At 50.0% G+C, this 25,799-nt stretch overlaps 1 protein-coding gene across 2 annotated transcripts; it reads left to right on the top strand.

Annotated features, from left to right (window-relative positions):
* The first annotated feature begins 50 nt into the window (after nt 1-50).
* On the top strand, nt 51-25,230 carry ROGDI (rogdi atypical leucine zipper). 2 transcript variants are annotated; one of them, XM_075899239.2, is made up of 11 exons: nt 52-203; nt 7,793-7,864; nt 9,916-9,998; nt 12,517-12,571; nt 13,520-13,600; nt 18,136-18,231; nt 19,767-19,865; nt 20,390-20,503; nt 21,458-21,507; nt 23,400-23,526; nt 24,286-25,230. In XM_075899239.2, the coding sequence occupies exons 1-11, from the start codon at nt 162-164 to the stop codon at nt 24,325-24,327; spliced, it is 861 nt and encodes a 286-aa protein (XP_075755354.1). In that variant the 5' UTR covers nt 52-161; the 3' UTR covers nt 24,328-25,230. The 2 variants fall into 2 exon arrangements, with proteins under 2 accessions (XP_075755355.1, XP_075755354.1); XM_075899240.2 differs by lacking the exons at nt 23,400-23,526; nt 24,286-25,230 and adding an exon at nt 23,153-23,359 and having other exon boundaries at nt 51-203.
* Nucleotides 25,231-25,799: the final 569 nt, after the last annotated feature.

The raw sequence follows: 25,799 nt of genomic DNA, 5'->3' as shown, positions 1-25,799 counted from the left end.
CGAGGTGGGAGGGGTTAGAGCGGGGCGGGGCCCGGGTGAGGGCCAGGAGCCAATCCAAAGCGGGCGGTGCCGACGCCTGACCAATCAGGAACGAGTGGGCGGTCACGAAGCGGAGCGGGCGGTCTCGCGCCTCAGCTGAGGAGGCGGCGCAGCGCCGGGGGATGGCGGCCGCGATGGCGAGCGCGGCGGAGCGGACGGTGCTGGTGAGTCCGGCACCCCCGCGGGAGGGGCCCGCTGTCTCGGGCCTGCCCCTCCGGGTTCGACTCGGTCCCACTCTCCCCCCTCCGTCCGGCCCGGAGAGAGGCGCTGCCAGCCGGGGGGGGGAGCGGCGTTGCCCAGCAACGGAGGGGAGGCCTGCCTGCCGGCTGACTCAGCCTGTGTGCGTGCAGCCCCCCCCATCCCCGCCGGCGGCGTGAGCCCGGATGCGGCGGCGAGGGGGCGTCGCTCCTGGCCGGGGGGTCGCTGCGCTCTGCGCCCAGCCGGCAGCCGAGGGGCGTTTCCCGCCCCTTTCGGCCCTGGGGGTCCTCTGGCGGGCCTGGGGCCACGCCGGTCGGAGAAGCCGCTGCAGGCAGCCCTGCTGGCCAGTAACCCTAGGGACTGCCCGCTGCCCCGTGTCCTCCGCAGCTGGGAGCCGCTGTGCCCTTGAGGGCGGGCAGCCTTCTCGCTATTTCAGCCGTGGACTGTCTGTGCTCGCTGGCCCATCCTCGGTGGCATTTGCAGAGCCTGGTTCATAACTCGCAAGCATTTTACTCCCTGTGTCCTGGGGTCAGGATCACTGTTCTAATCCAGTTGTGGAATAAGTTTTCACACGCACAGAGGCGAGTGCACCACCAATAGAAACAAAACCTAGCCTGAGTGCGCTGCTAATCAGTTGGGTGGCAATTTGAATCTCTCCTGAGCCGCCACACAAGGACACAGCTTACAGGGAACACTGGTCAGGATTATAATTCACAGTCTGGAGGAGATTTTACAGATTCTATTACTGATGTTTTTAGCTATTTCTAAGGTACCCAGGAGGTCTTTGGCCTTCGATAGCTGAGACTAAACATTAGTACAAAGGAACATTTTTATGATCAATATAGGCAGGGGTTTGTCTATCAATAAGTTAATTAACAGATATGCCTGAAACCGTGTTCTAATTCAGATGCTATTGTAATCAATAGGTGGGTGGATTAGCAGTTAAAACAGCTTCAGGCTAAGGGCATGTCTACACTGCAAACTTCAGTGGACCTATGTTAGGTCATTTTACAGCCACCCCAGTAATTACTGGAGTGACTGATGTCTGTGCTGAACCTCTTTCTGTTGGTGGTGCTTTTCCTCACTAAGATGGCTTCCACCAACTGAAGAGGGGCGGTGTTAGAGTGCTGAGAGCCAGGGCTCTCAGTTCTGCATAGCTCACCTCCAGGAGCTCAGCTGCTTCCTGGGCTTCTCCCTTGCCCTCTAGGAATGGGGGCCAGCTGTCCAGGCTTCTTGCCTCCCCATTCCTCAGCAAGAGTTGGGGGTCAGTGAGGCTCTAGCTCTCCAGCTTTCTTGACAATTTCACAGCTGCAGCATGGATCCCTGAAATTGATGAGGTGGCCGATAGAAGTAATGCAGTGTCTGCACAGACATTGTGTCACCCTAAATACACCAACATAAGCCCAAGCCCTATCCCTATCCCTCTTGTGGAAATGGATTTACTATGTCTATGCGGTAGGGCACCTACATTAGCAGGTTAAGACCTGCAGGAATATCAACATGCCCTGCTCTCTCTAAGAATCCCAGCCATCCCAAGTCCCTCATCTCTTCTCTGATCAGGCTTGTTTGGTTTAAATTCACTTCTATCAATCCTGAATTATAAATCCTCACATTAATTTTGATTAGGTTCTGCAGCAGTCCCAGGAAACCCTCAAAAACTAGCACATGGGTTATATCAAAGCCAGAGAACTTTGGATGTGTAGTGGTGTCGTTTTTTATTTCTTGTGGTCTTGTGTAACATGTATGAAGTCATAATAGCTCGACACTGGAAGATCTCAATATCCAGGAATTCATGGAAGATTAGAACTTATGTGGATCCCATAAGTAGAGGACCCTGAATTACTTGAAAAACAAGATAAATACTAAAGCCTTTGTACATCCTGGTATTTTTCTCCCATCCCCTCCTGCCCATGCATTCTCCTTATTAAAGGGATGTACTATCATGGAAAGAGAAACTGGTTAATTATTAAAATTTCTGTGCTTTTCCGACTTAAAATGACCTTGGGCAGGGGTGTGTGTTGTGGTTTTAACTGTTTCAGAAAAAAGTCCAGGGTGCCCTCGGAAAATGAGCAAAACACTTACACAGCAGCAGTTTTAACATTGCACATGTGCCAATTGGTGTAAATTCTGATGGATGAGTAAATTACCCAAAATTCTTCATATTGAGATTTGAGCCTTCTAAACAAAGGTGCCTGTTCTGAGCTGTTGATTTTTAACAAGCTCATAGAAGTACTTATTCCAAATAGAGCTAAAATATGGTTCCAGGTTAAGTGACAAAATAACTAACCAACACTTGTGTGAATATAAATATGCCTCACCCTAGCCAAGAATCCCAACCATCCCAAACCCCTCAGCTGTTTGTAAACATCTGCAAAAACATAGCATGCCTTGAAAGTCAATACATTGTTTGATCTGGACTGAGCAACAAGGATGCGGACCAAGCCAGGCTGTGTAGCCAGAAAACGGAAGAAATTTAGAAGTTTAAAAATGGTGTTCTTCATCATCAAGTGACTGCACATATGCATTCCACACTAGATACGCATGTGCCCTGAGCACAGTGGCCAGAAATTCTTCCCTTAGTGGTACCCTTTGATGCCTCACACTCTTTGCGGTGCTATAAAGCACCTGCACCCCTCAATTCCTTTTTATTGCCTGTGACGGTTACTGGAACTGCTCTCCTTGCATTTGTAAGATCTTTCAGTGGAAACTCTGTTTATTGTACGTAGTTTTAGTGGAGTTTAGTAAATTAGTTAGTTACAATCTTTACTGGGATTTATGTCCAATCTCCAGTACCAAGGGATGCCTCAGTCACCACACTTCAAACCTTGTGTCTCCTGCAACACGGCTGTGCCCCTGAGCTACTGGCACTCACTCTACTTGAAGCATCTGGGGAAAGTTCACAATTGGGACCGTTTCTAGATCTGCAAGGACTTGCATAGAGGAGGATCAGGAAGCCAGGTGGAAGATCCTGCTCATGGAGGAAGCACTGAGACTCCATCTGAGCCAGGACAAGTGCCTCAGCATAGGAAAGGAGCTCTACTTACCTTACTGGAGTCCCAGCACCAGTCACCATCCTTAGTGCCTAGAAAAAGACATAAGAAAAGCCTGCCAAAAGGGGGTGATTTCTGGCACTGATGGCTGCCAGGCATGGAGATCAGAGTAGAATACAATCTAAACTGAAGCACTCCTCTGCTTCAATACTATAGAAGCTGACCCCATTGACTCCAGAACCTATGCAGGCACTGTTAGAGAGACTCACCCTCTTCTGAATTAGAGATTGGGTCTTACTCTTCCTGTCCTTGAAGCTATTCTTGCTGCTCCTTTTCAGGTATTAACACCCTTCCATAGATCCAAGCACAAGGAGTTCCATCCAGGTGTTGGTCAGGAGGTCATTGGGTTCAGGTTTCAAAAGGGCTCCTAATCAGTTTCCCTCCAGTTTCCAAGGCATATTCTAGGCACTTCTATTCCATTGTCTCAGAGAGACTTAGGGCACCATCTTGCTGACCCAGTCTGGACTCTGATACCGAGCTCAAAGAGACAGTTCAGTGGGATCCTGCTGATGTAGAAAGGGAAGAAGAACATGCACAACTGATGCTGGCTGCCTCTTGCTCCTCAAGATGAGAATAGGCAATAGGACATGGATAGCTAGATGAGAACCTGTTCTGTTCATTCCCTCTGAAGCATCTGGCTTTGAACAATGTCAGAAGACAGGACTCTGGGCTAGATGGACTATTGGTCTGACCCAGTGTGGCCATTCTTATGTTCACCTTTCCCAATTCCCCAGTGCTTGTTCCAGTATCACCATGGACCATTGGACATTGAACACTGTAGAAGTAAGGTACGTACTCCAGTTTATTTAACCTTATCCCTCCTCAAGGATCCCTTTCACAGAGAAATTACAGTCCTAAGAGGTTCAATCTCTTTCAAGTGTGGAGCAGTAGAAGAAGATCTGCAGCATTTGAGAGGTTTTCTACTCCTGTTATTTCCTAATCCTGAAGGCCAAGGGAGATCTCAGACATATGTCAACTCAACAGCTATCTCAAAAAGAACACAGTTCCCCATGGTCATCTTGGCATCCATTTTCTGGATCCCTGAGGCTAGTACTGTGCCCTCAATTTAAGAAATGCCTAATTTCCAGTACCAGTATACCGTGGACACAGAAGGTTTCGCAGTTTTATAGTCACTCTGCCAGTCACAGTACACTATTTTTGGACTGTCTGCAGCCCCCTTTTGTGGTGGTCACAAAATGGTTAGAGTGGCAGCTTTCTTGAGGAGACAGGAGGGCAGGTATTCCATTATGTAGGTGACTGACAAGTTAAGGGCCAGTCCAGGGCTCAGGTAGTGTCCAACATTGGGCAATTTCAGTTGATGTTTGAGGCCCTGACCAGTGCAGACAAGTGAACTCTTCCAGGGGGCCTACCTGCCAGAGGTACTATTCCAATCAATCCAATCCTTGGTAACATAATTCAGATACCGTACCATATCTGACAGGCTTTCCTGCCCCATGTCAGAAACTTGTCTGGTCTCACAGACAATGCGCTACACATGTTTTAGAACAGCAAGGAGGAGCTCAGAGAGAGTTTGAAAGGTCCTACTTGATCAGGGATGGGCAATAATTTTTGATGGGTACTCCAAGATTTTGGTAAGTGGTTATGGGCTGCACTTTTCTATGGAGGGAGGTACGGGTCTGGGACGGAGGTTGGCTGCAGAAGGGAGCTCAGGGTAAGGACTGGGGTGCAGGAGAGGGTGTAGGATCTGGGAGGGAGTTTGGGTGCAGGAGGGGGTTGGGGTATAAGGGAGGATTCTGGCCTGGGGAAGAGGTGTAGGAGGGGATGCAGGGTCTGAGAGGAAGGTGGGGTGTCAGGGGCAGACTCTGGCTAGGAATTTGCCTCTGCTGCCAGCACAACTTCTTGGCAACCATTGGCCAGTTTTTGGCCAATAGAAGCTGAGAGATTTTGCTGTGGTCTGGGGGCAGCATGTGAAGCCTTCCCCTCCCAGCGCAGAGAGCCACAGAGAGCAGCCAGCTGTTTTGAGTGATGCTGCTCTATGTCTCTGGAGTGGGTGGGTCTTGCCTGCACCTGTATTATATAGTAGAGAGCCCTCCACCTGGGCTGCTGCCTCTCAAAATGGAAGCAGTTCTCAGTCTGGGCATTCCAGTCTCACCCATGTGTTGATCCATCCAAAACATTTCAGATATTTATTGCACCTGAAGCAGCAAAGCTTAGCAGTTTTTTATCAAGGTTCACTTGGCAGCCAAATTAACTTTCCACCCTCCAGAGTATAACCAGTCTGTTTTTTTCAAATGACACGTCAGCCCTCAACAGCCTAGCAAGATTGTACTCTCAAGGTAGCCCATGTTCTACCTTAAGACCTGAACCTGGTCTTGCCAAGACATTGTTTTTGGACCACTGTTTGAGCTTTTATAAACATGCTCCTTATTAGGCTTTTCCTGGAAGGTAGTCCTAATTGCCATCACTTAAACCCAAAGGGCATCTGAACTCCATGCCTGCACATCAAAGCTCTGTACTCAGTCTTTAGAGGTAGTGTATATTCATATCTTTGCCCCAGTTTCCTCCTGAAAGTGCTATGAAATTGTGAAACCAGTGAGGCAATCTACCTACCTGTCTTTTATGTGAAACCTCATGCAAATAAGAATGAATGTCTTCACTCATGGATGTTAGATGGGTACTAAACAATTCTGGTGGACCACCAAGCTGTTTGTGGCTGTAACAGACAGGATGAAAGGTCTCCCAGTCTCTGAACAGATGGTTTTGTCCTTGTATTCACACTTGTTAAGATCTGGCAGGTGTTTTGCTACCAACTAATCTGACTGCTCCTTGCACAAGATCACAAGCATTCTCAGTAGCATTTTTGGCACAAAAGGTAAAGCAGCCATCAGTGCACACATCCTCCTCCCGTTACGCTATTACTCAGGATTCAAGAGCTGATGCCAAACTTGATTGAGATGTGCTGCAGTCAGCATGTATATGAATGTCAACCCCTCTTCTTATTTAACTTCTTGGGAGTCCCCAAGAGTGGAATGCATGTGTACAATCACTCGAAAACACTTACAAATCTTATGTAACTATCGTTCTTCAAGCTGTTGTGTGTCCATTGCTCGACCCACCTACCAACCCCTCTACATTGGAGTTTCCAGAAAGAAGGAACTGAGGAGGGGGCACAGGTTGGCTGAGCATTTTATACTGGCACTAATGGTGTGCAACAGCATAGGGTCCTTGAACTTCCCCAACAGAACCAACGAGGGGAAAATATTTGGTGACTGCACAAGGCTCTCACACACCTGGGGTGGAACGGAAACATGCAACAGCTGTGAAAGGTTAGTAATGTGGTTTTTTTATAGCTGATGGAGAGAGGCGGTGAGGGGGCATCAAATAAAGGAGGACAAGGCTAGGACAAAGATGTTGGTTATAACATTTGTTAAGCTGCCATATGTGCCTATTGAGTACGTAACATCTGGATGAGATTCCACTTCATACATTACCTGCTAACCACGAAGTACCAACATGAATCTCTTACCTTGAGCTACGTTGTAGCAGGAAATAATGAGGGGTTTGATCCTTTTAGAGGATTCAGGTTTGGGAGTTTGCTAGACTAAAGGGGCTTGCAGCAAGTCGAACATGGCCTGGCTCCACTCCAGAGAATTCCTGTTTGAGTACATCGTCATGGAGAAAGTCACATTGGTAGGACAGGTACAGTGGTTGGGCCACTGTACTAGACTGGGATTTTAGAAACCTGGCATAGTTCCTAACTCTCAGCCACAGACTGCCTGTGGTGTCTGGGGCAAGACACTTCCATTTACCCTGTGCCACTGTTCCCATCTGAAAAATGGGGATTGTCCTTCGCTAATGCCCTGTGGGGAAAGTAACCCTGCCCCCGACGCATGCACACACATTGCCTTTGTTCTTCTGCCCATGGGTGTTTATATACTTTAAGTTTGCAGCTTCATATCAGGATCTGGTTTTCACGGGCTTTCTCCATAGCAGACTGGCTGAACTCAGTTGTGGTGTTGCCCTGTCAGATGTGGCTTGTTTATTACTGACTTTGTGTAAACAGTCTTGTCCCCTGTGCTGACTTGATTTCAAGTTCTTTCCTAGTTAAGCTGCTGCTGTTTGGTAAACTATGTGGATGAAGACAAATACAAGAACCAGGCTAGAAGAGCCTCAGAGTTTTCAAGGAGGCAGGATCTGTGCTTTGTTTCACCTGAAATTGATTCCTCCAGCAGCACAGGGCCACCTACCACCCTTATTGTTCATATAATGCTCTAAATAAACATTTGCTCAGTGGAGTCGAGGCAGGATATTTTGGATGGGGAAATAGGCAGCATGGAGAGGCAGAAAAAATAACCCCTTTGAACAATTCAGTGAAAACCTGCCTGCCTGTCCTCTTGTTACAGCTCCACCTTTGTGTATCAGTAAACTTGTTCTCCGTGGGGTGTGTGCTGCTGTGCCACTGAACAAAATTAAGATCAGGCATTCTGTGAGAGCCCCCAGAGACCCTCATAGGTAATTCCTGTTTTGTCTTTCCATGGCTCTAGGAAGAAGAGTTTAAATGGCTTTTGCAAGAGGAGGTTCATGGTGTCCTGAGACAGCTGCAGGATATTCTGAAGGTAACGAGCTGGTTCCAGACATGTCTGGGGAATTTGCTTTTTCTGGTCTCTACTTTGTACTTTGTGAGCACAGTGCTGATGAAAGGTGCAGAGGTGACAGCCCTGGAGAACAAAGACTTTGCTTTATCCCCAGACCAGGTACAGCACAGGCAGCAGCAGGTCACGTGTCTCTATTGCTGTCCTGCCAGTTTGGCTTTGCTCTGACTTGGCGGATCCAGCTGGTGAGGAGAGTTCAGTCTCCATGTCCTACTCAGTCATGTCTCCGTGGGGAGAAGGGGCAGAGGCGCAGCGGGGAACTGGCGTCACTTCCGCCTTTGAAATGTAGCAAGAGCAGAGTTCTTATTACGTTTCCCCTGGTGAGAGCTGTGGACTCAAGCAGTGCCCCGCTGGCCTCCCACCTTCCCATGGTTTTCAAATAGACCCTGCTTTTGAAATGTACAAGAGCTGGGGTGGGGGGAGTCCCCTGCTGGCGGCTCCCTGTGGCACTTTTGCCTTTGAAATGTAGCAAGAGCTGCCAGGGCTCTTGCTACATTTCAAAGACAGAGGCGCTCTTATCGACTAATCAAATAGTCGGTGCAAATTACATCAACTATTCAATTAGTTGATTCATCTAAATTTAACATCTTTATACGGAGGAGGGGGCCCTCAATATCTGAGTGCAGGGACTAGACACCAGCTGGCTAGGAGGAGCATGTTTTCCTAAGTAAGACATGCCGTGTTTATGAAGACTGCTTGCTTTTGTGCTGTGTAACTAGTCTGGTTGTTTCAGTGACAGCAGGGGTGGTTTCTCTGTGCACCTTGTATCTGAAGGCCAGGCAGATGCCATGCTGTTGGCAGGTCAGGATTTCCTGTAGCAGTGTGTGCTCCTCCTTGGTTATAGGGAACCTAGCGTAACATTGTTTCCTTTTGCTCCAAGAGAGCTCTTTCTGTGCCCCCAGTTAGTAGGGAGCAAACAGAACCTACCTGCATACACCACACTTATGGATAGTAAAGATTTTCAAGCATTCTCCACCTTTTACTCTCCTGTCAGTAGTGCAGCTAAGGCTAACAAAAGCAATTGTTTCGTGTTAAATCAGCTCCTAATATCTGTACTGCCATGCTGTCTAATCCTTACTGTTCAACGCCTCATGGAAGGGTAGGAAACAGGCTGCTAGCTCTTCTCATGTCTGTCCTGCTTCAGGGCAACTGCACCTGTATTCCTCCCTCTGGTGCTGCTCGGGCACCTACTCTCTGGCTTCCAGCTCCCGAGCCATTACTTACCTCTCTCGGTTGGAGACCTGCCTCTCTTTCTATTGTCGGGGGATTTCCAGGCCAAACAGTTCCCTGTCTTCACTTTGTATTCCCCCCCCAAAGAGAGTCTGCCTAAACAGGCCTGCTTGGGTCTCTTCAGAGACTGTAATTGCTACAGCCACAAGAGACCATGCAGCAGCTCCTAAGCAGGCCTGATTGTTTGTAAGGTAAAAGCACTGAGACAATAAAGACATTAAACCCTGCCTGCATGGTAATAAACTAACCAGAGATGAACCCCTCCCCAGCACTAACATGGACTCTGGCAGGAGCAGTCCTTTAAAACCCCACTCAAGGGGTTTTCTTGTGGTTTCAAGTTTGTCACCGCTTCAGCTCAGAATGTGCACACAATCTTCTGGGGCCCAGTCCTGTCCTCCCCCGAGAATTGGGGCTTTCCTTGGACCCAGGGGTCCTATGTGTCTATTTGGTTGGGAAGAAGGACCCGAACCTGTTTAAAACCATCCTGTTAATCCAAAACTTCTTTCTTGGTCTGGTGGTCCCTGGAGAATCCAGTTTGAACTAGTATATGTGTGCACCTCTCCATAGGGATGACTTCAAAAGGAATTACACTAGCAGCCCTCTTCTCTAAGAAGAGTTACACACAATACCACCTACACAATTGCAGTTGAATACAATAGACACCAAAGGTATCAAGCCTAATTTAATTTAGTTTAAATGTATTGAATTAATCCCATGAGGTTTGCCTAGGATATTGCAGAGTACTGTTGGCCTGTCAGTATCGGCTCCCCTTTGTTCTTGCGCAGGAGGCTTCTCACAGGTTTGCTTTGCCTGTCGGTGGCACAGAAGGACCAGTCAAACAGGAGAACTTCATTCTGGGCACTTCCAAGTAAGTGTGTGCAGAGGGGTTTGCTGCTACTAGAGATTGTGCTGTCGTCTATTTAAATCCACTCGTGTCCAGCAGACACACTTGGGTTTTGCTCACCAAATGTGAGTGATGAGGTGTGAGTGAGTTCTAGGATGCTGGACGGTAATCCAGTTCCCTCCATGAGCACATTTGGTCTTGGGATTCTCCTTGTATAGCAAAGGAGGGGGAAGGACATGGAGAATTGAGCAGTTCACCTCTTGTTTACACAGATTCTCCTATTATTTCTATCTTCCATGTAATATCTGGAGACACTAGAAGACTTTCATGGTTAAGCACGTCCACCTTCTAGTGCCCCAGGTGCCTGGCTAGTAGAGTTCAGAATTTGGTCTCTCTTGGTACACAGTTTTGCCTCCTTTCCTACAATGCTGGTGATAATTTGACATTATTTGTCTCTCCTCGCCTGCTGCTCTCCTAGCTTATTTTAATCATTTGTATATTACATCTTCCTTCCCTCCTCCATTTCATCTGCTTGGTTAGATAACATGGAGATCTGAACACAGTGGCATTTAGAAAAGCAGCAGTTCAAGGTTAAGAGAAGAGCCCCTATCAGACAGCTGTAGCTGTGCTCTGTAACTCCCACCTTAGCTGTGGGAGTAATACAGTACCACAGATGAGTGGTTGGGTCAATGAAATATTCAGAAATAATTTCATTATTTAAGCCTCTACTGATCCAGATTTCCAGTCCTTGAACAAAGGAGACTGTCGCTCTAGGGAAAACCTGATATTTTGCTATTTGGGTATAAAAAGCAGTTATCTAGTACTCTTTTAATCATTGTTTTATAAACTTCTAAAGAGTGAACCCTTGACTTTCCCATCTCATTGGCTTTCTGCCATTTTATCAAACATTGTGTTTGCTTGCAAAAATGCACATACCTGTCATTGTTTGCTTTATTTATATGCATTAGCATCTTTGGTAATGTGCAGGGCTTGACAAATAATACAATCTACTCGCCCGTGGCGAGTAGATTGTAACCCGGAAGAGCCGGGTTCGGGCAATCTGCGCATGTGCAGAACAATCTGCGCATGCGCAGATCGCCGGACAGTGCAGCTGGCAAGCAGGGCTCGCCGCGGTTCAGCAAGCCCTAGTAATGTGTATATACAGAACGGAAAGTTCATTCCTTTCCATAAGAATTCCACTGAACAAAATTACCACAGGAATGTTTTAAGTAAAACTAGACGCTTCCCGGCAGATTGAAGTAATTTTGAAATGGATCCCGTCATGCTTTACCAATTGCCTGTTTGATTCTGTAGTGGAATCACCACGTGGTTTTCCTGGCTGTATTTTGATTCACTGCAGGGGTAGGTGTGGATCAGTTCTCAGCATGTTCAAAGTGTGAATAAAGAGGAGTCTCGGACTAGTGCTTACAGCTGGGGACCTGGAGTCAGGAACCTGATGTCTGTGCTTGGCTTAACTGCTGTCTTGCTGTTTGTGACCTCTGTCTGGCAGGTCCCTTTTAACCTCTGTGTCTTGGTGTCCCTAAATGTAATGTAGGAATAACATCTACTCACCTCACGAAGCAGTTAGAGATCTGGATGAGAGGTGCTATACAAGTGCAGTTAGTCACCGTTTCTGAGCTTCCAGTCCAGCTCTGCTTCTGTAGAGTTGCACAGTAGACCATGAAACATGCTTCCAAGAAAGTTCTCTGAGCAGTTGTGGAGTAACAGATTCTGGTATTTCAAGAGGAAAATCTGTGGGTATTTATAGTGTGTGCAGAGATTGCCTCTGTCCATTCCTCCAGATGCTTGCTTGCTTCTGTGAACTATCATGTCCATCTACTGCAGCAGGTTTGTCTCTCCAGAGAGAGGTCTCTGTCAGATGCTGGGGTTTCATTGAACTCTTGGTGTCACTTTAAATGAGCTGGGATCATAAAGTGGAGTCCCTAAAGCCCAGAGACGTTAGTCTCCCATCATTGTTTCATATAAACATAGCAAGATTGGTGAGAAGGTGGGACCTTTGAAGAAGGTGACCGATTACCCGCTCCTCTTCAGCTTCCACTATGGCACAAGCAGACACAATGTCAGATTATAATCTAGTTTGTTTTTTGTTTCTGGGCCATTAGTGTAAAAATTCAGATGTTTAAGCAGAAGTGTTTAATGTTTCTACGGTGAACAGTGTGGATTGTTAATACAGGGAGGAAACTAGTTGAGGATAGGGCCTTGTAGCTTTAAGCAGGTCACTCGCACAAGAGAGCAGCTCTCAAGCAGTATGATAGTTGCAGGTGGGAGATGTGATCTAAGAATAGGTGATAAAAATGCATCTCCCCAGCTGAGCTGTCCACAGGACACATGAGGACCAGCCTTGGAGAGCTCCTATGTGCCCATCTGAGAGTGGGGAAGGCCCTTGTTGCCCTCTGCTGTGTTGTATTTTTGGGTGGAAAGGGTAGAGGCTGGTCTCCCTTTCTAGCTGGGGGTGGGGTTGGCTGCTTCTGTACCTGTCTTAGTAGCCTGCCTCACTGTCTGGCCTGGTTTGTCATTCCAGCGCGGACCAAGTGAAAGGAGTGCTGATGCTGCAGGGAGATGCCCTGTGCCAGGCTGTAAGTACCAATCCACACCTGCATTTCATGCTAGCACGGGGGCTGAGCGAGTGGTGGATCGGGGTGGGGTGTATTCCTTGCCTTTCTTCCCCTGCCAGACCTTGTTCCTCCACATGTCGTCAAGCGATGAGGTGTGTCCAGCCCCAGTCAGCTTGAGCTGCCCTCTCTGCAGGTGCTTGGTTGGTTGCTTTCTGTGATGGTGCCTTGGTACCACAGTGACTGCATCTCGCCAGAGGCGCTGGTGACAGCTGAACACAACTGGGCAACTGACTGAAGATGCATCCCAGTGTGTGGCTCAGAGCAGTTCTTGCGTAGCTGACTTGCTGCTGGGACACATGATGCCAGGGGTTGAAATCTGAATCTGGGGAAACCAGTGTGCAGGGTTGAGGAGGAGGAGGAGGATTTTTGTTCTTATAGTGCGTGCTGTCTTGCTGGGATATGTTCTCCCCCAGCAAGGAGGCGGCACTTTGGTTTGCTGCAGTCCAGTCTGAATCTGAGCAGTGTATACTCTTAGATCTGGTTAACTCAGCCTTGCAAAATTGCTCACCTGCGGCAATGCCGTACTTATGATGCCCACATGAAATATCATGTTTGCAGCATAATAAACGGATGGTAGCTAGACAGAGGGCCATGACAGACTCTTCTTAGCTGATGGGCTCCTTGCTTATGTTTCCCTTTATCTCTACCACCAGACTTCCCTCCACAAGTCCTGAAATGAACCGGGAGGCTCGTCTCTGGGCCCCGTCCAGTAAAGGCCTGTCGTTTACAGCTTGTGTCTGCCTCCTGTCGAATAAGAGTGAGGCAAAAAACTGGTTCAGCCAGGACTGCTCAAAATATCCCCACTCATCAGTGTCGAGGGGGGTATGAGCAGCACTTTCTGCTCTGAGGGTGCCTGCTGTGAGTTTTGTGGTGGAGCTCCTCTCATCTCTGCCCCTCTCTCTCCTAAAGGACATTAATTTGAAAATGCCCAGAACCAATCAGCTCCTGCACTTCACGTTCCGCGAAGACAAGCAGTGGAAATTGCAGCAGGTATGGTTATCACGAGTCTGCCCCCTGTGTTGAGCATGTGCCCTCCCTGCAGCCTGCATAGCCCTGCCTCCTCTAAGAGGAAAGTAAGGGCTGATCTTTGTTGGGGTTCTCCAGACCCCAGGATCCACCTTCCTGTGTGGGTTGGGGAGTCATGGGGGGGCAGAGGTGTGAATTGGTTGGCATTGGGGCTTTAGAAGAAAAAGGGGTGGGTGCTACTCGCTCCTGGGACATCAGTGAGCCAAAAGCTCTCTCTCTGGGTTGGATGTTCAGATCACCAAGGCTCTTGTTGTCTTTCCGAATGCCTGCTGACTCCTGACGGGCTGAACAGAGAATAGTTCACCTGGGACTGAGCTGGCTCTGAGTTCCCGTCTGTCCTTGGGCGGCTTGAAATTTCTTATGTGCAATATCAGGATTGAGGTAATGTGTGGATGTTCACCACCAATACAAACAGAAAACATGTTTTATATATATAATTTTATCAGTCCATATATGTGGAAGAAAATCTCTTAAAACAAGGGATATTTAACAAGTAGCAATGCTTATGATATTTAATATGAAATTAATTAAAAAAAAACCACTACCCTTGGAGTACATGTATCATCATCCTTTTTAACAACTCAAGCTATTAAACACACCAAAATACATATAATCCACTCATAGCTCAGCTTTAAGATGCTAAACAAATCTGAGTTGGCTAGAAATGGTATTTGCAAGAAGAGCATGACTAATACAATATTTACTGATATTGGAAAGGAGAGTAAATGGCATTCACTAAGGCTTATACAGTTTTTCTGGGGAATGTTTAGGACCTATGCTGTAAAAACAGAGAAAAGTTCTCCTGGTTTGAAACTTTCACCTTTTGTGTGTCACCAACTCAGAAGGCCCAGAACAAATTAACACAGACTTCAGGGTTTGTAGACAGATGCATGTTTCAAAGAGCATGCAAATAAGGTTTCATCCTACAAAACAACTAGCATCACACTAGTGTTTGCTACTTCTGATGCCTAAGAACCAGAACTGTATCACATAGCAAAGATCTGGCTTTAATGCCATGTATTAATTAGTTACACAGGATTTTTAAAAAATCATTAAACTCAGAGTTTTAGATCTCAGCAACACTCCAAAAAACTTCTGTTAAAAGAATCTTTTTCTTCCTTACCTTAAGCTATTAACACATGTGAAATGTAATCATGCAGATGTCCTGGCTCACCCCCTCTCCCCATGCTTGCCCCCGCCCCCAACCCAGCCAGCCAGAGAGGACTGCAGCAAGTGAGTCAGGAGGACACCCCAAACAAACTGCCCCCTGTCTCCACCTCACTGCACAGATGTCAGTACCCACCCATCCCCTTTTCCCCCACCTACCCCTGTGCAATCTGCCCCTCCCAGCCCAGCTGGGGGGCTGGGATAAAATCCTGCTTCTTAAATTAGCAGGCACCAGCAGTCTATCTGGGAGTCGGGACAGGATCAACACCAACAAATAATCCACACCTCCCCAACCTCGCCCCAGAACACGGCCCAAACTCACTCCTCCTCCCCCCATCTCACCCCAGTTCCAGGACCCACCCCATCTTTCCCCCACCTACCCCATGCAGTCAGCCTCTTACCTCCTTTCCCAGCCCAGGAGGGTTGAGGAGACGACTGGGTTTCTGCCTCTTTCTCTCTCTCCTTGCACATGGGACTCTCCAAACTCCCCTCCCTTCACACTTCCCACCCCAAGCCAATTTATTACTCACTACCAGCCACTTATTCTCTCTTTATCTCATGCTTCCGTGCTCTGGGAGCTCCTCCGTCCAAGCACGCAGCTAGCTCCGTTTAGCTGCTGCTTAGAGACACCCTGCTGGTCAGCTGAGCTCCCTGCCTGCGCAGGAGCTTTGAACCTCTCAGCAGGACTCGGAAAACAGCTCTGCAGCTACATGGGCGCGCAGCTTACAGGGAACTTAGCTCACCGATTTGCTCTCGTTTCCTGTAGGAAATCATTCTTCTCCTTTCTCCTCATTAGCTGCATATGCCAGTACCTCGTGCTCTAGCTATCACTGTTGAAATAAAACCACTCAGCCCAAATGGGAAGAACTCTGAATCTCTCCTTTAGGCTGGTATTGCTTGGCATTTCCATTGCTGGAATAGTTCTGGCTTGTGAAACTCCAGTGCCCAGTCTCCACCATTGCTCTGAAGTTTAAAAACAGACTCGGGGGTTCTCTGTTAACTAGGTCCTTGTACATTTTTCTTAGATTTTTTATAAGCATATTTGGACTTTGGTGCTTTGTTGACCATGTCAATCTGCTGTAGACTGAGAGCTCTAATTTACTGGCACTTCAAACACGCTCGCTAATTGCCACGTTTAGGCTCTGTGGTAGGTGACTCAAGCCCTAGTTGAGCTGGGCTTTGGATCGCTGAAGCTAATGGCTGTGTTGAGTTGTTTTGTGCTTTGCAAACAAGGGAACTTTGTGATGCACTCAGTAGGGCTGCCTATATATAGTGACTCTCTTGTATTGCTACTCTGTTGATATTTTTCCACCGTCTCTTAAGCACAGCGCCTGCTTTATTTCCTTTGGAAAGGACTTGATCTCTTAATGTTGTTTAGAGAAGGAATGTGAGAGCCTAAAGGAGGCAAAATCATAGTATTTAACGAGATTATAGGGAGGATGTTGGCCTGTTTCCATCAGAACGAGCCTCCCATAGTGAAATAGCATCCACCTCTTCCATGAGGGAGTGGGCCCTGCCAACGTAGGAAGGGCTGTGAGTCTGTATGGAAGGGATCCGGGGCAGAAGCTGTTGGGGAACGGGAAGGGCAGGGAAAGGGCTGGGAAGCTGGTGGGGAAGTGGAACAGAGAAGGGAAGCAGGCTGGGAGAAGAGGCAGGGATGCGTGGAGCCCTTGCATTGACAAAGGTGATGGGGCGTGTCACTGCCAAGCCTAGTGGCATAAGCTGCTCTCACGTCTCCTGTCCCTGGCAGTGGGATCTGGAGGGCAGAGTCCCGGGATGCCATGTCCGAGTGCCCGCAGTCTTGGAGATGCCTGCCGTGTGCTATGCAGCATAACGGTTTTGCACAGAACGTTTTCCTCCATCATGGATGCACTCCTCGGAGTCACAGGACTTGGGCGCCGGGGGAGCAAGTGCTAGTCATACAAGGGCTTTTCTTGTGAATCGCCCAGGGCCTGCACTAGGGAAGCACTCGGGAGGGCTGGGCCAGGATTTTGGGGGAGAAAGGAAGCTTCAGACATGAACAAAGTCCAAAGCCTGTTTCACTCTTGCATTTGCAACTGACACCTAGAATGTGTCTGACAATGTTCCCGACACGGGTCCTGCTCTGCGCTCAGAAGGTGCTTTTCTGCTCACACCGACTGCCTCTCCTGGTGGCTTGTGCCGGCCCCCTTATTAAGGCCTTCCTCGCCATGTCCCAGCTCCCACACCAGTCTCTGGTGCTGAGGGGCCTAGTGGGCCTCCCCTCCCCGCTCGGAGTTGCTCCTCTGCTCTATTCCCCATGCCAGCAAACCCTTACTTTGGTTGCTTTTCCTCACTCGTTATGGGGTCGTTCAGGCAGGATTGCTCTGTTAACTGATCATATGCTTGGCTCACAGGGGCTCATGCTAGATGTGCCTCAGGTCTGTGCTCCTTGGCAGCTGGTAACATGGGCAAGGGAAGGCATTGCCTTCCCAAAACTGCTTATACTCCCCGACTGCCTGGGAGCGCTGGGACTGGGAGCCCTGCGGCTGGACAGGAAGAATTGGGCTACAGGCCTAGGGTTGGGCGGGGCTGGGCTCCTGGGTGGGGAGGTTGGTGAAGGGGCGGGGTCCTGGGCAGAAGGGGCGGGGCTGGGGCTTGCTTTCCATAGCCGGGCCTTCACCCGCCACCCACGTTTGTTCTGTCAAAGGTTGCTCAACAGGAAGGTCCCAGCGGTGTGCCCTGCGTCCCAGTGTTACAGCTGCTCCTCTAGGCTGTTGATAACCCTCTATTCCAGTGAACCTGTTAAATATGAGCCTTAAAGTTAGGAATCCAGTGCTTCCTGCTCTCTCAAAGTATTCCAGTGGCGTATTGGTTTGTGCTCTAAGGCAGTGGTTCTTCAGAGCAGCCACTGCACTCAGCTGGAGATGAGCAGAGTAACCAGAATGCGCTCTGAATGCCCTGTGTCCTGGACAAGGGGAGTGCCTCGCTGGATAGCAGTGTGCCACTTGGGTTTCTGGCCGGGCTGCACACAAGGTCTGCCTGCCAGCCGTCACGGCTTCCCCACAACAGCAGTGATGGTTTGGTCCAGGATGTAAAGTGGCCGGCCCAGATTTCAACCAGTTGTTTCTTAAAATGCCCTGTCTAGTAGACCAGTAATGTTATGGTCTGGCAGGCAGAGGTATCAGCTTGCTTTCATGGCGAGTGCTGAGTACCCAGGAGCAAATGCCTTCAGTAGTATGGGACTGTCCACATTTCCTCAGGTGTCTGTGCAGTGGTAAGGGAGCGATCCAAGGAGACAACAGGGATAGTCTACTTTGTAGCATTACTTCAAAGGGGGCTGGTTTAACCAAGCGGCATTTGTACCTTTGCAGATCCAGGATGCTAGAAACCATGTTAACCAGGCAATTTACCTGCTCACGAACCGAGATGTAAACTACCAGTTCAGAACGGGCTCAGAGGTCCTGAAGGTGAGCAGAATGGTCGCTGGGGGGTGGCAGACTCTGTTCCACGTGTCTCCCCTCTTTTCCATGCAGCTGTGCTGTCTCGGGGTGGTTTTGTACTGAGCTGAAAGCTCGGTAGAGACTGGTCACACAAGGAGTCTTTGGTAGAACAGGGATTTGAACCCAGGACCTAGGCTAGTGTCTGAGCCACTGGCAAAGCTGGCTGTAACTTCTCACCAGTCCAATGTGAGCGAGAACACCCTGTTGCGTTTTTTCTTGGGCAAACAGGAAAAGATCAGCAAATAAGACCACCACAGCTTTTCCTCCCTCTGGGGTGAGGGGAAGAGTTGACCCATAGTTCAGAGTGCCTTAATAGTCTAGTAATTCTGAGCTCCGTAGAAGACACAAACAGCTCTCCCAGAATGCTGGCTTGTGCCCATCAGAGCAAATAAGCAGCATTTTTCTCTTTAAGATATAAGCTTCCAATGAGCTTTCACTGTCTTTAGATCCCTCTGTGACTGTCAGCACGGAAAATCTTTACACTGTGTTCTCTGCTGTTTCTTACGCAAGGCACAGCAGGCATTTTATTTACCAGGAGTTGGAGGGGGCTTAGCTGGAAGGGGGATAAAATGGGGTGGCAGGGCGCACAGGCTGACGCTTCTGAAAGCACTCTTGTCCTTTCTCCGGAAGGCTGCGTGACAGTGGTACAGCTTCCCCAGCCAGACTACGCTCCCACGACAGCCATTTTCATTCCCAGTCAGGTCCCTGAATTCCCGCTCCTTTTCTCTTAGAGATACAGTCTCTCTCCCTGCCCAGCTTGAGCAGGTTCATGTTGTTTCTAACCCTGTTGTGAAGGAGAGTGCAGATTTAGCGTGGAGGTTTCACAATGGGATCACGTAGGTTGTGGGAGGAGAGAACCAGGGAGGAAGGTGACACAGATGCAACAACCCTCTGTTGTTCAGAAGGGTTTGCAGAGCAAACTGTAATGCTTGGTCTCATAAGGATGCAGGGAGAGGCCCGTGGCATGAATGATTCTCTTTAAACCAAGCTCCTTTGTTAGGATTCAGAGCAGCAGAATATCCCAGAACTCCAAGCTCTTGCAATGGCAGATCCTGTCAAAAAGCAGATACTCTTACATGAAACATCAGCGCTTCCTGGACCGGAAACATCTCCTGGGGACAGTGAGTCGTTGACAGAGCCTTGGAGTGATGCCAGTGAGGCTGATGTGGCGTTGCTGGGAACATCAGCAGGGAGATGCAGTTGACAGAACACGCCTCCCTGTGGATAACGTGGCCAAATAGTGGGATTCTGCCCAGGCTTGGGCCAAAGCAGGCTTTGTTTTCTGGGTGCTTGAGTGAGAGCTGCTCACTTTGTTTGAGCCTCGGGAGGGAGGAGGGGGGGGGTACGTGCATGCATGTAGAGTTGGCTCCCTAGCTTAAATCAGTCCAACTCCTTGATGCAGTTTTCCCTGTAACCACTCATGCGTGTTACCCTGGCTCATCCACTCACCCTCCAAAGCTACATCAGGGCCTACAAGCGGGAATCTGTGTGTTCTTTCCTAGCTGATGGATGCGGTGATGTTACAGCTGACACGCGCTCGGAACCGGCTCACTACTCCGGCCACCTTGACGCTGCCGGAAATTGCCTCCAGCGGCCTTACGGTAACCATATATCAATCTTGGCCTGTACTGCCCCTGCCTCTCCTCACTCACGAGTGAGGGCCCTCCCGGTTGGATTCTGATTTACCCTGGTTGTACACCATGATAGAGAATCCCCTTCTGATTCTTGTATAACTTCCATGACATGCAAGCAGATGTGCATCCTGTGCTCAGCATTGGTGGTGGGTCTGTCTTTGTTGAGGGGAGCAGCGGCCCCGAAGCTCTTGGCCTTGTAAATTGGGCTTCTCCAGAGCAAGCCTCATGGACTCCAAGGAGAGAGAAACTGTGGAGCCTAACCCCTGTCTCCTCACATACTCCCCTAGTGTTGCAAGAAGAGAGGTAGCCGTCATGTATGGCCACGTCCCTGTTCCAGGCCCTCTGCAAAACGTTGCTTTTCTCCATTGCCTAAAGTTGTTAATGTCGCTCTGCCTCTCATTTATATTCTAGAAGAGAGTCCACAAGATCCCCCCTGGCTTAGAAACCCAGGGCATATCACTCACACAGAGATCTTTTGCATTTCCCCACAGAAAATGTTCACCCCTTCTCTGCCCTCCGACATCCTTGTGAATTTCTACGTCAACCTGAATAAGTTGTGTTTGACCGTCTATCAGCTCCATGCACTGCAGCCCAATTCCACCAAGGTAGTCTCCTTTCTTCACCTTTCCCAGTCGGGTGAAGTGGGCTGGAAATCGGAGAGCTTAGTTCCCTGGAGGATGCTAACACCTCATCACGTGATGTGGTGATATCTCCAGAGCAGGGGATGAGCGTGTTTAGCGTTGAGTACCTGGATTTAGGTCAGGATACTGCCAGAACACCAGGTCCTTTTGGAAGCATAAACCTACCTTCGGGTAGGATGATTTAGCAGAGCTGGAGCTATTTGAGTGAAGCCTAGAGGGAGTCATCACTAAATTTACCCACATGATATTTGATTTTCAATATATATATATATTTGGGTCGATTCCTTTATCGTCTTAGAGACACAGTCAAGTTAATCAATATTTTTTTTAAATAAAAATCCTTCTCTGTGTTGCAAATACATTTTTGATTATTTAAACTAAAGGAATTTTCAGGCGTTCATTTTGTTTTCACTTGGCCACTTCTTGCATTTGTCAGCTTGGACAGTGAAAATAAGGCTAACCCATTTCATTTGGTTACTGCCCGTTCCTAGTGAGTTTCACTCTCTGGCTCTCAGCAGTGCCATGGTTTGGGATGCAAACCTGCATGGTGATGGATTTTGTTTCTGAAAATTAAAAAAATATTTCTGGGACTCTTTCTCTGGATCTTCAGTGTGAGCTGGTTTAGGAAAATTTAAACTGGGCCAAACTGGGCTCCAGAAGCTTTGTGTCCTCTTAAGGGGCAGGGTGGAACTAAATGTACAGATTCTCTGGCCCTGCCTTTTGGCCATTGCGCTCTCTCATATGCATGCACCAGCCCATGTTTCTTGATATCAAACCACTGGCTCACTGTATATAGCAGTAAACATGAGGCTTAGCTTCCACTTTGTCAGTCTAGCCTGACAAATCATTTGGTCCTTTTCCCCCCCTTTTATATCTGAATTCAAGTGACTTAATTTCTCTCTTGCATCCTTCGTGTAGAACTTCAGACCTGCTGGAGGATCCATTCTGCATAACCCTGGGGCTATGTTGTAAGTACTGTCTCCTGAAGGGTAATATAGCATGTAGGAGCAGGTGCATCCCACACGGACGAGGGAGGACTGACTCCCAGTCCTTGGCAGTAGCCCTTCTTATGAATAGCTTTGCACTTTTGGCCAAGGGCAGCATCTGGTAGGCCAGGTCTGTGCTACAGACTTAGGTTGGTTTAACAACGTCACTCAGGTCCACACCCCCAAGAGACACTGTGATACTGACCTAACCCCAGAGTAGACAGCGCTATATTGATGGAGGGCTTCTCCTGTTGACCTAGTGACTGTCTCGCAGGGAGGGGTGTACCTACACTCATGGGAGGAGCTCTCCTTTCTGTGTAGGTAACATCTTCACCAAAGCCATGGCCACACTGGCACATCATCAAGGCTTTTGTTGCTCAGGGTTGTGGGAAAACCAGCCTCCGAGTGACAAAAGTTTTGCCGGTGTCCGCGCTCATGTGCACAGGAGAGCTGCTGTCCCGCCGACGTAGCTAGTGCCGCTCATTGAGGGGGTTTATGTCGACAGGAGACCCCAATGTGGCTACATAAGACTCATACAGCGGCACAGCTGTACTGAAACAGCTGTGCCGCCGTCAGCTTGTAAGTGCAGACCTGACCTAAGTGCTACAGCTGCAGAGCTGTCAGGGTAGACAAGCCTTTAGGTGGGACAGCTCCAGTGAGCCAGTGGTGGGCTGCACCTGCCGGGTGAGCACCGGCGCAATGATCAGCGTGCCAGGCAGGTGTCTGGTGTAACCTTGTGCTTGTGACAGAAATCCTGGTGGCTTCTTTCATGCAAGGTGGGGGCAGTGTGGACAAGTTCTAAGTGATTCATACGGACAGGGCTGCCCCAGACCCCGCCCCCTCCCCTGAGAGATGCAACCCAAGGGATTAGCACCGGACGGCAGCAGGGGTCATACCGCTGTGCGCAGGAGGAGCTGCAGAAAGCAGGACAACCCAGCAGCCAGCTCTGCTCCACTGTCCATCTCCCCCCCCCCCCCCCCCCCCGGGTCGTGCCGCTTCACCGTGGTGCTACCTGGCGCCGTGCCGTGCCGCTCCCCTGAGTCCTGCAGCACTGAGGCTGCCCTGGGTGCCGCAGGCTAATCTCGATATTGGGCACCACCCCGTCCATTGGATGGGGGTGCGGCTGTTCCAAACCGCCTATGGACGGGATGGCCCCGCATGCTGATTCGCCACACCTGGTAGCGGCAGCAATGTCACTGAAACCAACCTAGGAAGCCAGTGGTGCACCGAGTTAAACGTGTCCACTTCTCCATTCCGAGGTCTGGGTTCAACTGAATTTGACTCCAGGTAAAATGGAGTTCAGTGGCTAATGGCTGAAGCCTGGCGACCGGAGCAGCCATTCAGTCTGCCGTCCCTGTTGCTTAATCTAGGCGGAAGTGTGGGGGAAGGTGCTTCTCAGAGCTGAGGAGAAGAACCTGTAGAGCTGGGGAGGGGCGGACCTCAGGCCCCAGCTTGCCTGGATCTAGCCTCTGAGCTCATGGAGGGTCTCCCCCAGCATCCTCCATCTCCCCCATCCTCCCCATGGCTTTTTTCTGTGGATCAGCAGCCCCCAACCCAAAAAAGATTCCCCCCCCCCCCCGCTGTATAGCACGTGTGCACTAACTAGCACTCTTCCTTGCTCTCGCAGGCACTACACACACCTGTCCCTTACAGTCCAGTAGGAAAGCAAAATCCCACCCCATTGTCTGCCCTTGAGCTGGGCTCCGCTCCTCTCATTTCAAGACCAGATTAATCTCAGCAGGTTGGTTACTGGCTCGGTTTCCCGTTTAGTGCGAGATCAGCAGTGACCCCCACTTAGCTCCAGTTTAACCCCTGGATTCATCAGAGTGCCCAGAGCCCCGGGCGTGAGCAGCTGTGGTGTGCTCTCTTGGCAGTGAGTTTGGCAGCCAACGATACGAAGTCAGCCATGTCCATAAAGTGGAGTGTGTGGTCCCCTGGCTAAACGACGCCCTGGTCTTCTTCACGGTCTCGCTACAGCTCTGCCAGCAGCTGAAGGACAAGGTAGGCACGTGGCCGGGCCGCTCGCCTGCTCTGAGAGGGTTTCGGACCAATTCACCGAGGCGCTCCCCTGGCGGGGCTCTGCTCAGCCCAGAAATCGGTCTGGGGCACGACGTAACATGCTCCTTGTAGTGAGGGCACAGGATGTTCCGGGAAGAAAACGGTTGCTATGGAGCTGACAAGTGGAAGGTGCGACACAGCAGGCGGCTCGCTACAGGTCTGAGTCGCTGGGCGATAGCACAGAGCTGTGCCAGGGCGCTGGCAGCGGCTGCAGAGTGAGCCTGTGAGAATCCAGCAGCCTGGTAGGTTTGCAAGGTCGGCAGGGTGGCTTGCACCTGTAGAGAACCTGATGAGCAGTGCGCTCATCGGCTGACTGCCAGGGAGAGAGCCAACAGGAGGTGCTCCCTTTAGCTGCTGCTGTGTGGTACTTGGAGCACAGGGAGAAAACAATAATAAAGACACGTGGCCAAGGTCCCCTGGTGAATTGTGTGTGCTGTGCAATTCATCGGGCGGGTTTCCCAGCCAGGGTCTGTGGGAGCAAACGGGGGAGATGAGGAACTAGTCCTGTTTCAGAAGGGGTATGTTCCTGGGCTAAGAAGTGGGGCAGGATCCTGGCCTCTCCGCTCCAGAGCCGCTTCAGGGTGAGGTGGGGTGAGGGGGAAGCCGCCGCTTTAACAGAAAGCAGCAGCTTTACCGTAAGGTTGAGATTTAACAAGGATCGAGGGAACCCCAGAGCCTAACGGGCTATCCCTTGTTTTCCAGATCTCTGTCTTCTCCAGCTACTGGAACTACAGGCCATACTAATCCTCCCTGGAGGGTGCGACCCTACACGGCCCCAAGCACTACTGCCCTGCTCCTCTCGGAGGAGACCGCTGTGAGCCAGCCTGCGAGGCGTGCCAGGTCGCACCTGCCTGTGTCCTGCCATGCAACAGGCTCAGTGCTCGCCAGAGACATCACCCGTGGGAGCTGCTTTGCTTCAGACCTCAGGGTTCACCACATGGCAGCACCGCCAGGGCCCCAGCAGTGCCGTGCCGTGGATGGTGAGCTTGCTCCTGTCTGCGTATTAACGTTAGAATGTTACTCTGCACCTTTGGAGCCCCTGGTGAGTTACGTGGACCAGGCCCGAGGGGCAGACCATGAGCCAGGAAAGCTAATGTAATTTGCACATAGCCTAGGGATTGCTGGGCCAGGAGCAGGGCTGGGGCACAACAGACAAACACTAACTGGGCAGGCTGAGTGCTTGTCCATGTGCAGCACGACATGGATCTAGCATGGTCCAGCAGGGTTTCTGACCGGCCCCAAGACTCATCCCTTCCTGTCTCAGACCCTCCCCGGCACCTGTCCAGCTGTTTCCTGGAATTTGTTTTCAGATGTTCTTGTTTGCAGCTGTTACTTCTTCTCCCTGGCACCAATGTGACTGTGGATTTCTCCTTGTTTGAGCCCCAGGTGAGCCGGGCGTTTCTGTCTGTTCAAACATAGCTTCTGCTCACCATTTGCACATAACCCTCTCCCTGGCGGAGCCTCTGTGCCAGGTCTTCCGTCGTACAGTCTCTGCAATGTGCCTCATGGCGATGCTAAACGCAGATCTGTGGACACGATCATGTTGTTCCTGTAGAAGGATGGTGGTTTGCTGCCTGTACCTTATTGATGCTACAATGTCTGAATCACCCCTGTAACCAGTTGTGAAATAAAGTCCCTCAGATCAAGCGCGGTGCTGTGGCTGCTCAGTGCTAGGATGTGCTGAGAACTAGGAACGTCACCGGTGACTTACTAAGTCTGGATTACAGCGTGGCAGGGAAGGGGGCAGAGCGATGGCTAAGGGGCAGCTCGGGCAGACCTGTGGGGTGACGTGCAGGAGGAAAGGAGCAGGAATTGGGAGGGGGATAGATCCGGGCAGGTGCTGGCGGATCGGGATGAGGAAGGTAACTCGAGACCCTGCCCATACTTAGTTGCAAGTCGAATGCTGCAGTGCAGCGTCGCTCTCTCCAGCCAGGACCTAAGAGCCCGCCAGGGCCATGCTATAACCTACCCGCCCTGGACCATGGCAACATGTGGGGTTAGCTTTGGATGCCGGGAGTGGCTGGTACAGAGGCGATGGGGTGGGGCCGGGCGGGGCTTGCTGATGGGGAAGGGGAGGACTTCCTTCCCTCGTGCCCCCTTTGTCAAGCTGAGAGCAGTCCCTCTCCTCGTGCATTGGCTGAGGCCTCCTCCAGCGTGCAGCCTTTGCTCAGAGCCAGGACGCAGGGGTGTCCGCCCTCGTGTGCCGAGAGTGGCTG

This window comes from Pelodiscus sinensis, chromosome 15 (genome assembly GCF_052426305.1).
Source record: "Pelodiscus sinensis isolate ZL-2025 chromosome 15, ASM5242630v1, whole genome shotgun sequence".
In the NCBI taxonomy this organism is placed as follows: Eukaryota; Metazoa; Chordata; order Testudines; family Trionychidae; genus Pelodiscus; species Pelodiscus sinensis.
This window is presented reverse-complemented; position numbering and strand designations above follow the sequence as displayed.